This window comes from Chelmon rostratus, chromosome 8, assembly GCF_017976325.1.
Source record: "Chelmon rostratus isolate fCheRos1 chromosome 8, fCheRos1.pri, whole genome shotgun sequence".
Lineage (NCBI taxonomy): Eukaryota > Metazoa > Chordata > Actinopteri > Chaetodontiformes > Chaetodontidae > Chelmon > Chelmon rostratus.
Window position 1 is genome coordinate 13,243,340 of NC_055665.1, and position 14,088 is coordinate 13,257,427.

The following is a 14,088-nucleotide window of genomic DNA, read 5'->3' on the forward strand; positions in this document are numbered from 1 at the left end:
GAAATACTAGTAACTGGTGAGAAATAAATTCAGGCAACTTCAAGTAAAAATTGTGTTAGGAGCGTAGCAGGGCGGTGACTTTAAAGGTGTGCTGAGCTACTAAAAGGTCATTAGCCACGACTCAATGTCACCTTCACTTTTCTGTGGCAGCTGACCTTTACGAGACCAGAAATCTCAATCTCGGTCATTTATCAACACATTTCTGGTACCATTGTTGAGCACAGTCACATTATGCATGTTATGTAAGTCGTTTTTAATATTAATGAATAGCATGTTTGTACTGTCGTTGTCCAAAGCAGTGTCATAGTAATGTGAATTCAAACAGCGGTGTATGTGCTTTATAGTTTGCTGCCAACTGCATATAACATTGAGTTTCAAGCTTCTTTGAGACACACTGAAGATACTGTTGTACTTCATCTTCCATATGTCGGTAAATGTGTTTCTCCTCATTTTTTAACCTCGAAACCCACCGGTTTCCCAAACCGCACACACATACAAACACACAATCAAGGGCTCTTATGTTATTTTAGACTCTGACTACTGTACTGTCACAGAGCTTACACACTTTGACCTTTGGGTACCTCATACTGACATCCACTGTGAAGAGCTGGCTTGAAAAAAAAAAATAAATCAGACTTTTGCCATGCATGTAAGCAGTTTCTCCTGTGGGCCGAGGTGGATGGTGAACACACCTGGTTGTGTGGGTGGAGGTGAATATGAGGACTTTCAGTTTACGTTCAGCTCAAAGTATGTAGCAGAGAGAGACAGCATAAGGACAGAGATTTTCTTTGCAAGGTTTTTGTGTTTATGAATGAATAACTCATTGCGCTGTATAGAGAAACTAGATGGACTGACTAACAATTATCCACACCAGTTTTTATTGTTCCTGCAAGCAAGAGAATTTAACAGCAGAGCACAGTGAATAGGATTTAAATGTGTCATTTAAATCCTCCGCTTCCTGTCACCTCTCTGCCTCTTCAACCTCCTGCTTTCTCCTTCACTGTTTTTTTTAACTCCTATCCCCCATGTCTCCTCCTCCTCCTCCTTCCCAGACTATGATCATGACACCGATGGTGCGTCTGTTGTTGCTCCCACTCCTGTTCAGCATTGTGAGTACATAACACTGCCAACTGCTGCATCACTTCCATACATATTCATAGTAAATACCCAAATACACAAACCTGTTAAAACACTCAGTCTGGATTAATGGGTAGAGTTATGCAATGTAAAATTTATGCTACAGTTTGGGCTCATAAGAGGTGCATGTGTGCAGACTTTTTATGGTATTTAAAGCCTCCTGGAGGAAAACCTTTGGTAACTTATTTAAAAGGCTAAAAGGAAGTGTGAAGTGTCACTGTACTGAGTGTTAATCCTTCGTGTGTAGACTTTGCTCTCCTGTCCTGCAGTGAGATTTAAGAATTCCCATTGTCGGGTCATTTTGGTTCAATAAATAACTGGGCTGTAAAACCTGTCTGCAATGCCTGACTACGTTGAGCTACAGTACAGATCTAAAGCGAAAAGGACAAATGTGGGCGTGAGTGTGAGAGGTTCAACTGTTCCTCTGCCTGTACAATATTCAGTGACCTTTGACCTCTGATTCTGTGCTCTGACAGGCTGGTGGGAAGGATCTGGAGGAAAAGAAGGGCCCGTTTGAGAACACAGAGCTGGATGTGCCAGAGGGGACACAAGTGCCATATCCCATACATCAGGTATTACACACATGCAAGAAAATACATTCGCTCAAGTACTGTACTTAATTAAGCACAATTTTGATGTACTTGTACCTCACTTACCAGTATGCCCATTTATGCTATTTTATTCTTCTACTTCACTACATTTAAGGTGAAATATTTTACTTTTTACTGCATTATATTAACCTGACAGCCGTCGTTACTTTTCAGGCTAATATTTTACATACATTAACATGCATATTAGTAGCATATCTGCTCTTTATTAGTGATTATAAAACACCTATTAATGTCTTATTTTGCATGACCATATTCTACACATATGAGGCCATTAACTAAGACTTTTTCCTCAATAACCTCCTAATTACTGCTTATTATTAGTAAGTCAGGAAGTTGTTGTTTATGAATCATGATCTTAATAACCTAACCCTAAACATTAATAACCCTAACCCTCAGAATAAGAAATTAATAAGTGATTTATGATGACTAATAAAGAGCCAATATGCTACTAATATACACACTAATAAGAATTTATTAATTTAATTGTGAATATGTGTCCCAAAAGCAGAATCTACTAGGGCTGATTTCCCCTCTGAACTGTTTTATTTTAATAATTGTGTGTGTCTCAAAGAGGTCAAAATATCCAATATTTCACAGAAAGCAAAGATTTGAGAGATGTCTGAAAAATAAATACACATATGTGAGCACTGATGTGTTCATCTCACTACCCCTCAGATTTATCTTGTGACGACTAGGTTGGGCACCACTGAACTAGTTTTCTTTCTTATCCTTTTGTACATTTCTCTCATTTGAGCTAAACAAGCTAAGTGTATAAAAAGTAGTTAAAACTAGCTGCACCAGGACCAGTCACAACAGTAAAATGCTACTTACTCGTTGATGCATGAATATTAACAATATGATCATGTAAAATAGAATAATTTATCAGTCACAGGGGACTTTTGCTTCTGATACATTACATTTGGTTGATAATATTTCGGTGTGATGCTACCTAAGTATCAGTTTAAATGCAGTACTTTTACTTGTAATGGAGTATTTTTACAGTATTGTTGTATTGGTACTTTCCCTTCCTTAAAATGAATCTGTTGTTGTTTTCACAACTCTCTTTATCTTCCCTCCCTCCATCTTTCACTCCATAGTTCCAGGTGACCCATCCAGGGGTTAATAATTTCAGGCTGAGTGGAGAAGGTATGGAGGACATTAAGATTTCAAATGATGGGTGGTTGTACCTGGAGAGACCTCTGGACTGGTCTCGAGAAAACCATTACATGATCATGGTAAGGTCGCCCTCTCTCTTCTTATAAGCACACAGAAAATTATACTTGTGTATTTGCTATGTATTTATATATATTTGTGTTGCGTGTGTGTGCGACCATATCCAGGTGGAGGCGTTGGAGGACGATGAAGTCGTGGATGATCCAGTTTATGTGACCATAAATGTGTTGGATGTCAACAACTATGCTCCGTACTTCAACCAGACTGTCTACTCAGCTGTGGTTAGAGAACACAGTCCAACAGGTGTGTGTGTGTGTGTAGTAAGTACTTCAATGAGAGGAAAGGAAACACTCCAAATGCAAAAGCTCTTCAGGCTATCAGTGACATGGATGAAAATATGTGCAGTGGCCTTAGAACAGCTAGTATGGCCATACAGGTTGTGCACACTTAAGGCTGTGAGTTTTGAGTAATTACAATCCATCACAGGCAGCTACAACAGCTGATCCCTATTGAAGCAATTCCTTATCTTAAAACATTGTTATTTTGCATGTTTTAACCCATCAGATACAAAACATGAACATAAAGGTGTCCTGTGGGGTTTAGTGTCAACCGCAGATCAGTGGAGCTTTGTGAAACCGTCGTCAGGACTGTGTATACAAACTGCTTTCCCTCTTTACAGCTGTATGCAATGATGAAATAACTTTGGCGAAGAAATAAAGCTGAATTAATGTTCAATGTGATGACAGCTGATCTGATTTTCATACTAAAAGGAAGACAATGGCTGTCTTTAATGGAGGAAACCTCTCTTAAAAAACCCACAAACTGATGCGCTTTTGAATGTGTTCAGCAGTAAAATAAAGTATAATCAATGTGTAGATTATATGTTGAAGCACCTAAAGGCACTATTCCGGTTCTTCAAGACTATCCTCTACTAAAGGGATCCTAACATGCATGTGGGATAAGCAGTATTGTAGTATTTCTTATGTGTTCACTGTGTAAAAACTGATCTGTGATCATTATATTTCTCTGTTTTGAAATACTCAGGCCAACACCTCACTGTGGTAAGACTTAAACATCAATTTCCTCTTTCATTCCAGGCGTCCCTTTTTTGCGTGTGTTTGCGTTGGATCGTGACGACCCACAGACCCCCAACGCTCAACTGAGCTACAGCCTGGTCAGCCAGATCCCCATCAAAAACCACGTCCTCCTGTTCCAAATCGACCCTCACACTGGGGAGATCTCCACCACAGAAGAAGGTAAATCACACAAATGCGCAGACATGAACCCAGACATCGTGCAGAAGTAGGTGGGCAGCCCGTGGGAAAGTCTGTAATCTGTCCACCTCGGCCTGTAATCTGGCAGTATAGTGCCACTGTAAATCCAGATTACACAGCTCATGTTATGTGTTCAAGATTAACAGTGACTGGAGGCAGATTGCCTAAATGTGTCGCGTGATGTTGATCACAGATTACTCTGAGTGTATGTAAGCATGTGAAGATGCCTGTTTACATCTGTGGGACAGCCTTGAGACGGTAGAGATGCCGTATGAAAACACGTTTTGAATGTGTGGAATCGTGCTGAACAGTATTTGATGTGTGCATGTTCCTTAACAGGGAGACAGATGCTGAAGGCCAGAGAGGGCATCCAGTACAGCAGAGGAGAAGCTCGTAGCATTGACACTCTGAAGACAAAGTTTGACGACTTCTGTTCAGTGCAGAAAGTCCCCTATGAAGAAAACCCCTTCTTCACCTGTGTGGAGAGAGCAGGTTTGTATACAGATGTGTTTCATGTAGAGCTGCAACCAGTAGTCGTCTGTTATTAGATTAGTCACATATAAGAAAAAATCTCAGTAATGCCATCTTAAACAATGTTTTATATTCTGAAGGAAAAACTTGAGTACACCGACTGCAGCCTTTATTTGTGCAAACACACCAACGTTTCCACGCTACTGTGTCTTCATCAGAGTCAAAATGGACAAAAGACATGTAGCAAACACATATACAGTCATAACTAGAGCAGGCGTATGATTGTCATTGGAAAATCAGGATTACAAATCAGTTGGATAATTGATCCAAGCGCTGCATCCCATGCACTGTACTCACATCAGAAACAAAAGAACAAAGATGTATCTTAAACTGGTGTTTTGCTGAAGCGTATCATTATGAAGTAAGTGTTGATCGCACAATGTAATGACCATAGAACAATGACACCATTAGCGTTTGGACTGGTTCCCTATAAGCCTCACTTTGACTGTACAATTTTATCTGCCACCGGGTACAATCTGGGAAAAGGCACCATTTCTATCTGCGTTCATGTCTCCATGATTGTAGATAAAATAAATGAATGTACTCATGCGTCCTCTCCTGATGGTTTAGCTCTAACCTTGAGTGGAGACACTAATTAAGTTCTTCCTTTAAGCCAAAAGGCTCAACTGTGTGTGTGTGTGTGTGTGTGCGTGTGTGTGTGTGTGTGTTGTGCAGTTTATGAAGGATCTTGGTGTATTTTTCATGTGTAAAGTATTTAGACATAAAAAAGGACACAGTTAGGGCGAGTTAGGACACAGTGGAATAAGCTGTAGGTTGGAGACGGAGTCACATGGTTTTCTAGTGTCACAATGAAGCAGTCCGTCTCTCAGATTGCGAGAACGTTTGAATCAACATTTTATAATTTAGACAATTAAGGCATTGATCAAAAATTTGACTAGCAGATTAATAATGACAATAAATGCTACCTGTCACACACAACCGCATATATTCTTTTGTTTACATCGACATGTGTCAGATGCCAGATCCAAGTCGAGGGATTTGTGGAGCATAGAAACTGACAGCTGGTTTCAGATAAACACAGACACTAACGGCTGTCGCCGATTAGTGCTGGTTATGTGATTTATCGGGTGTTGGGTTGATGAGTTCGTCCAGGAAGAGTGGTTTAGCCGCCACTACTTTCCATGATAGGGTCGAGAAGAAAGACGCCTCGAACTTTGTGTCCACGTGACTCAGCTTTCCAGAATTAGACATCTACTGAAATGTTTTTGTGATGCTCAAACTTTTTCTTTCCCTTCCTCTCTTCTGTACAATGTCTGTAACTGCAACCCTCATCTTCCTCTGTGGTGTCAGAAATGAGGAGGATGATTCTGGACCCCCTGGAGGATCCAGACTACACCCTGATTGTGCGTGTGCAAGACATGGGAGGAGCATCTGAGATGGCGCTGAGTGGAAACACCAGAGTCCACATAAGTGTTCGGCAAAACCTTTGGGTCAATCCTGGACCGGTAACTGTGAAAGAGAACTTAAAGGAAACGTACCCTCTGGCCATTGCAAAGGTGTGGTGGGACGCACATCCCGGCTCTACACAAATCTACAACCGCTCACTATACCTACTATATCCGGTAACTGATCATCCCACTTTGGCCTCTTTCCTCCCTTCTTTGATCCAGGTCCAGTCTAATGAGCCCAACGCCATCTATAGGTTAACGCAGAAAGAGCGAGAGCTGAAATTCCCCTTCCAGATCACAGAAGATGGAGAAATATATCTGACAGAGGAGCTGGACAGAGAAGACAGAGCCATGGTACGCAACATGTGCTTCGCTTGCTCAATACATCTTCTGTATCTCATGAGAAACAGCACCTTGCTTCTGCAGATTATTCTTAAACCTGTGTCGGTTTGGTTTCAGTACACCCTGGTGGTGATTGCGACGGACAACGATGGCCAGGAGGTGGATCCACCCATGGAGATTCAAGTCTTGGTGGAGGATGAGAACGACAACAAGCCAATGTGTGAAAATGATGAGAGTGTGTTTGAGGTGCAGGAGGGAGAGCCAATAGGTAAGATGTGTGTGTGATTATTACATAACCCATTCATGGCATGGAGTGTGCTACACGTTGCCTCTTTCAGCCCACGTATTTCTTAAGATGCTCTTCTCTTGCTCTAATCCCACCATGTTTTCTACATTTCTGAGTACATGTCTACCAGACGTTAGCAGTAAAAAAGGTGGGAGAAGTACTCAGATCCTTCACTTAAGTAAAACAGCATACTGTAGAAATACATAAGTAAAAGTCTTGCTTTTAAAATTTGACTTTAATAAGAAATATTAGCATCAAAATAATCCCAAAATACAAAAGGTGAACTCCATAAGCAGAATGGCCCATTTCAGAATCATTTATGATATATTATGTGGATGCATTAATGTGTAAGCATGACTTAATGTTACAGATGGTGACGCTGGGGCTAATTGTAACTACTTAATATACTGCTGGGTATCTTAATCTATAATAATACATCCTAACTGATTAATGTACTATATTATGTAAATAGCAAATATACTCTTCACCCCAGCAAGTGAATTAACTCAGTGATAATAAAGCATTTGTATTTTTTTAGCGTTCATTTTATTTGGGTGGAATTCCTAATATATCCATTAGCAATAAACATTTGAAATCAATGACAAATTCATGAAATTAGAACATAGAAAAAAGTTGTTTTACACCCTGTTAAATTAGATCAAAAGCAAAAAATAAGATAAAATATCTTATTCTCAATTATGTTTATTGCTGTTATTGACATTTCGCACGGTCCCTTTAGAGCAGGTCTCAAAATGTGTGTACTCGCTGATTCTGCACTGCAGTCATCTACTACATCTGAGACCTCTGGAGGATATTTGTTAGTCGTGGTTCTTGTGGTTCCAGGCAGCCTGGTAGGCGAGCTGTTGGCCTATGATCTCGATGAAGAGGGGACACGGAATGCTCAACTGACTTACACCATTGAGTCCCAGAGTCCCGACACCACACCCAGTGCCTTCTCCATCGACGATTCTTCTGGAAGGATTCAGCTGTTGCGCTTGCTGCATCAAAAAGACCAGCGGGTGTATAACCTCAACGTCAGGGTCAGCGACCCAGGTAACACGCATGCTGCATGATGTGCGGTGACACACCTGGAAATAGAGGTGAGTCTCAAGTTTTCACTCAAAGCACTCATGGCTTTCTCTCTCTCGCAGTCTTCAGCACAGAATGTAAAGTCGTCGTCAAGGTCATTGACGTTAACAACGAGACGCCTGTGTTTGAGAAGAACGATGTAAGTATGTGAGCAGTGGCGTGCACGGGGGGGTGACCGCCCCCCCCTCGTGGCCCAGTTTTTGAAAAACGCGCACTAAAGTGCCCTCCTGGACTCCAAAACGCGTGCTAAAGTGCCCCCTGGGAGCCAAAACACATTTTAAAGTGCCCTCTTGGACTCCAAAACGCGTGCTAAAGTGCCCACTGGGAGCCAAAACGCGCACTAAAGTGCCCTCTTGGACTCCAAAACGTGTGCTAAAGTGCCCTCTTGGACTCCAAAACGCGTGCTAAACTGACCGCCCCCCCCCTCGTGGCCCAGTTTTTGAAAAACGCGCACTAAAGTGCCCTCCTGGACTCCAAAACGCGTGCTAAAGTGCCCCCTGGGAGCCAAAACACATTTTAAAGTGCCCTCTTGGACTCCAAAACGCGTGCTAAAGTGCCCACTGGGAGCCAAAACGCGCACTAAAGTGCCCTCTTGGACTCCAAAACGTGTGCTAAAGTGCCCTCTTGGACTCCAAAACGCGTGCTAAAGTGCCCCCTGGGAGCCAAAACACACTCTAAAGTGCCCTCTTGGACTCCAAAATGCGTGCTAAAGTGCCCCCTGGAAGCCAAAACACGCGCTAAAGTGCCCAGTGGGAGCCAAAACATGCGCTAAAGTGCCCCCTGGGAGCCAAAACGCGTGTTAAAGTGCCCTCTTGGGAGCCAAAACACGCTCTAAAGTGCCCCCTGGGAGCCAAAACACGCTCTAAAGTGCCCTCTTGGACTCCAAAATGCGTGCTAAAGTGCCCCCTGGGAGCCAAAACACGCGCTAAAGTGCCCCCTGGGAGCCAAAACGCGTGCTAAAGTGCCCCCTGGGAGCCACAATGCGTGCTAAAGTGCCCTCTTCAGTGGCGAGGATGCGCTATATGTGTCCTTTTTTTCCTTTTCGCCCCTGCCCTTCAAAAAGTCTGTGCACGCCACTGTATGTGAGCCACCTGTCTCCTGTTTCTCAGGCGGTTTGATGGTTTTCTTCACGTCTCTGCATGTGTTTGTGTGCAGTATGGCAATCACACTCTAGCGGAGGACACTCCTTTGGGACACACAGTGCTGACCATCAGGGCAACAGACGCTGATGACGCAGAGAGCGGCAGCTCCCGCATCGAATTCCACATCTCTGCAGGCGACGACGAGGGCATATTTGCTGTGCAGACCGACGGCAAAGGCGTTGGCCAACTGGTTATAGCGAAGGTACAGTATCTCCATCCTCCACATATCTCATGCAAACTCACACATATGATCTGGTAACACTTTATTCGCAACTTACATGACACCTGTCATGAACATGAAGGAATCTTTCACGGCAATTAATTCTAGCCCCGTTAAAAATTATGTAATTGATCGAATGACATTTAATGGCAACAGTCATAAACGTTTAGAAAAACTCATGTTCATAACAAGTGTCATGTCAGATTTATGCACACCCCTTCAAATAAAGAGGTACCAAACATTTATTATTCAATAAATTTCTTTATGAAAATCATCAGCCCCGATAGCTGCTGTTCCCAAGTGTCAGCTGATTCTATAATTGCCAGATCTGACTTATTATCTAGGTACCGCTGCCTCTCGGGGGTTATCGTGACTTGGCAGATCATATTTTTCATTGCAACATATAACTCCAACAGAATCACGTCTGTGTGGTGACCTTCACTTGTCTCTGCAATGGCCTTCAACATTTCCTCTGCCTCCCTTATTCCTGCTTGTTCTAACAAGCTTCCTTGTCTCCTGACAGCCTCTGGACTTTGAGTCCTCTCCCACCTACAGGCTCCAGATTGATGCTCGTAACCCAGAGCCGCTGGTAAAAGGTCTGGAGTACGGCAGCGAATCCACAGCCTTTGTGTTCATATCTGTCACTGACGTCGACGAGGCTCCAGAGTTCAGTTTGGACATCCTGGATGTGACTGTGCCTGAAAACACCACCAAGGGATCGGTGCTGCTCACTGTGGAGGCAAAGGACCCCGAGGGCAAAGAGATCAGGTAAACACACACACAAATAGCTGCTCAGTGGTCCAGTCAGAACTGCTGTACAATTTACACTGGATTTTACTTGGTAAAATACACTGTACCTTATTAGGCCTTACTGTCATCAAATTCCATAAAAAAAACAAAACACTGATGAACTGATCCTAATAACAAGTGTTGTCTGTGTAAGCAAAGCCCGATATACCTTCACTGTGCCATACACCACCATACGTGTCCAAAACTATGGTGGCTCTGAAGTTTGCTTTTGAGTTGATCCCACTGCTGCTGTAAATACTTAGTTAATAGAGCAGTGGTTGACAACCTTTTTTATCTGACATATCCCCACATCCCAGTCAGATGAACTCAAGTACACCTTCATCAACATCACCTGTAATGAAGCAAAAGTGTTCATTCAGTTGATTTTGACATGAATGTTAAGTAACACTACAAATAGTGGGTATTGTTTTAGGAATTTTTCAGCTAAATTTGTCAAGATTGATTTGGTGCATTTTCTTACTACGAAAGCTGTAATTGTTTATTCTTTACTTTTAGCTAACTGTTCCAGCTGTTTATTCTTTACTATAAGCTAACTGTTCCCGCTGTTTATCCTTTTCTTTTAGCTAACTGTTCCAGCTGTTTATGCTTTACTTTTAGCCAACTGTTCCAACTGTTTATCCGTTACTTTTAGCTAAATGTTCCAACTGTTTATCCTTTACTTTTAGCTAACTATTCAAACTGTTTATCCTTTACTTTTAGCTAACTGTTCCAGCTGTTTATCCTTTACTTTTAGCTAACAGTTCCAGCTGTTTATCCTTTACTTTTAGCTAACTGTTTCAACTATTTATCCTTTACTTTTAGCTAACTGTTCCAGCTGTTTATCCTGTACTCTTAGCTAACTGTTCCAGCTGTTTATTTTTTACTTTTAGCTAACTGTTCCAGCTGTTTATTCTTTACTTTTAGCTAACTGTTTCAGTTGTTTATCCTTTACTTTTAGCTAACTGTTCCAGCTGTTTATCCTTTTCTTTTAGCTAACTGTTCCCACTGTTTATCCTTTACTTTTAGCTAACTGTTCAAACTGTTTATCCTTTACTTTTAGCCAACTGTTCCAGCTGTTTATCCTTTTCTTTTAGCTAACTGTTTCAGCTGTTTATCCTTTACTTTTAGCTAACTGTTCCAGCTGTTTATCCTTTACTTTTAGCTAACAGTTCCAGCTGTTTATCCTTTACTTTTAGCTAACTGTTTCAACTATTTATCCTTTACTTTTAGCTAACTGTTCCAGCTGTTTATCCTGTACTCTTAGCTAACTGTTCCAGCTGTTTATTTTTTACTTTTAGCTAACTGTTCCAGCTGTTTATTCTTTACTTTTAGCTAACTGTTCCAGCTGTTTATCCTTTACTTTTAGCTAACTGTTCCAGCTCTTTATCCTTTACTTTTAGCTAACTGTTCCAGCTGTTTATTCTGTACTTTTAGTTAACTGTTCCAACTGTTAATCCTTTACTTTTAGCTAACTGTTCCAACTGTTTATCCTTTACTTTTAGCTAACTGTTCCAACTGTTTATCCTTTACTTTTAGCTAACTGTTCCAGCTGTTTATCCTTTACTTTTAGCAAACTGTTCCAGCTGTTTATTCTGTACTTTTAGCTAACTGTTCCAGCTGTTTATTCTTTACTTTTAGCAAACTGTTCCAACTGTTTATGCTCTACTTTAAGCTAATTATTGAAACTGTTTATCCTTTAGTTCTAGCTAACTGTCCCAACTGTAAACCCAAACACAGACTTTAAAAAATCTTCTTAGAAACCTCAGGGAGACAGCACTGACACTATTTGTTCACGTTCTTCTGCAGTTTAAGGACTGGATTCTAACAAGATGGACTGTACGATAGAAGACTGAACACACACACACATCCATCGCTGTCATAGCTCAGGCATTGTTCCACTAGATCAACATTGGCTTTGTTTTTAACGTTACTGCTCCCTACTGGCTGCTAGTTTGGGGTTTCATCTGTTAGGACTATCACGTGTACCCAAAACAGACTATTGATTTGTTTTGACAACCACTTTTTCCCCTGGGCCCCAATTCAGTGTCTGGTGTAGTATGGATGAGTCCTAATATCTGCTTGCTATGTGTGTGTTTTTGTGTGTAATTGTGGTTGTGTGTTGTGCAGTTTCAAGTTGGATGGTGACGCTCAGGGCTGGCTGGAGATCAACGCTGCCACAGGGCAGATCAAGACCAAAAGCAAGCTGGACAGAGAGACCCTGGAGGCTTTCCAAGTTACTGTCACAGCCTTTGAGAAGGGTGAGATAATAGACTCAAAAAGCTCATTAGAGTGTTTTTTTTGTCTTGTTGATCGCTTGTTATAAAGGCCACACAAGTTTTAAATGTATTCTGGCTCACAACACTCTTTTGGTTGTGTGCTGTTTTGTTAAAAAGCAGACACGATGTTAACAAAGAACACGGTACAGAAGTAGATTCAGTCTTTTTAATAGCATTAAAGGATATAGTTTTTGTTTGTTTGTTTGTTTGTATGTTATGCAACTGAATGCCTTCTGATTTCCCTCTGAAGAGAACCCAGAGAAGTCCTCTGAGCAGGTCGTGTCTGTGAGGCTGCTGGATGTGAACGACCATGTCCCCAAACTGACGGAGACCCAGGCCTTCATCTGTGCGAAGAAACCCAAACCGGTGCTAATCAAGGCCAAAGATGCAGACAGTGCTCCCTTCTCCGAGCCCTTCACCTTCACCTTGGGTAGCGGCAAGAAATCTCCCAACTGGGAACTGCACAGGGTTGACGGTACGCACACTAACCTACTGTACTATTGCAGTGGCGTGTCAATAGATGGTAAAACTGCAAAGTTGTACAGTTAGATCATTATATTTCCCTTGTTTTTGTTTCTATGTCATACAGCCACGACAGCTATACTGACCCTGAAGAGAATACCAACTGAAGATAAAACCTTGACACTCCCCATTAACGTTAAAGACAATGCAGGCATGGGAGTAACACAGCAATTTGAAGGTGAGCTAATTCTTTCATAAGTGTACGTCAGCCAATACTGAAAAAAATAAAAATGGAAATGAATTGGTCCTGACAAGTATTGATGGTGTAACCAAACAATGACACTTTTGTGCATCACGTCTCTGAAGTTTAATGCACACTTCTGTCGCTTTCTGTACCAGTGAGAGTATGTAACTGCACAGAGCTGGGCTACTGCTACACTGCACCAGATCACCGTGGCTTCAGCTATGGAATGGGAGCCACTATTGGGATCCTGGGTGGCACTATGGGATTCTGCAGTAAGTCCGACAAACCTGATTTAAACATCCGTCATCTGGTAACGCTGACTCAAACATGAAGCAGTGTCCAGTATGCGGTGCAGTCTGATGTTCTTATCTAGTTTTGTGTTGGTGGTGCTGACTCCATTTTGCTCCCTGCTGTAACTGGCATCCGTTTTTTGTCTTGTTGCAGTTATTGTGTTCATCATAGTGATCAAACGCGTTAATAAACGCAAGAAGAAAGCTGTGACTGAAGAGGGGGAGAGGAACGCCATGATGTAGAAACTACACACACACACACACATATGTTCTTATACCCCTTGCTGACATAATGCAGTCCTTATCGCCTGACCGTAACTGTAACATCTCCATACCTAAACCCTCAATCCGAGCCTTTACCATTATTCTACTTCAATGGTCCCTCTTACCATGTGGTTGGGGACAACAGCAGAAGTGAGGACTGAACCAACTTTCCAAGGCCTGAAAGTTTATTCCCACAAAGGCAGATGTACACATACACACATGCACACGCACATTTACTTTAGCTTATTTTATTTTATTTACAAGACGGAGTTGAGCTTGATTAATAAGTGCAGTGCATACTTAATTCTACTGTCAGGTGGCCCCATGCTAATCATGCATTTATAAAGGCTGTCGATGTAATTTATTTAAATTTCACTCCCAGACTTAGGTGGTTTCATTAGCAGTTTCATCATCCAACATAATTCATTTTTTTTGGCTGAGAACTTAAATGTGATAACTGTTGAGCTCTGTGCAACAGCTGGAGGTGGCTTTGATATTAGGAAACACCCAGAATATGACTGTTGTCAGAGTGCTGTCTGTACGATGATC

The 14,088-nt window shown here is 41.7% G+C and overlaps 1 protein-coding gene across 1 annotated transcript; it reads left to right on the top strand.

Moving 5' to 3' along the window:
* The first annotated feature begins 1,061 nt into the window (after positions 1–1,061).
* Positions 1,062–13,593, top strand: cdh17 (cadherin 17, LI cadherin (liver-intestine)). The gene is made up of 18 exons (XM_041943185.1): positions 1,062–1,109; positions 1,614–1,709; positions 2,846–2,983; positions 3,089–3,224; positions 4,019–4,177; positions 4,535–4,687; positions 6,038–6,243; positions 6,358–6,489; positions 6,595–6,745; positions 7,607–7,816; positions 7,915–7,991; positions 9,008–9,196; positions 9,738–9,982; positions 12,131–12,261; positions 12,530–12,754; positions 12,869–12,979; positions 13,141–13,257; positions 13,430–13,593. The coding sequence occupies exons 1-18, from the start codon at positions 1,062–1,064 to the stop codon at positions 13,516–13,518; spliced, it is 2,613 nt and encodes an 870-aa protein (XP_041799119.1). The 3' UTR covers positions 13,519–13,593.
* The last annotated feature ends 495 nt before the right edge of the window (positions 13,594–14,088 follow it).

Bases quoted from the DNA above. Each gene is read 5' to 3' on its own strand.
- cdh17 (XM_041943185.1), top strand. From the start codon at position 1,062: ATGACACCGATGGTGCGTCTGTTGTTGCTCCCACTCCTGTTCAGCATT. The intron at 12,262-12,529 runs GTGAGATAATAG...TTCCCTCTGAAG, and splicing joins TGTCACAGCCTTTGAGAAGG to AGAACCCAGAGAAGTCCTCT. The intron at 12,980-13,140 runs GTGAGCTAATTC...TTTCTGTACCAG, and splicing joins AGTAACACAGCAATTTGAAG to TGAGAGTATGTAACTGCACA.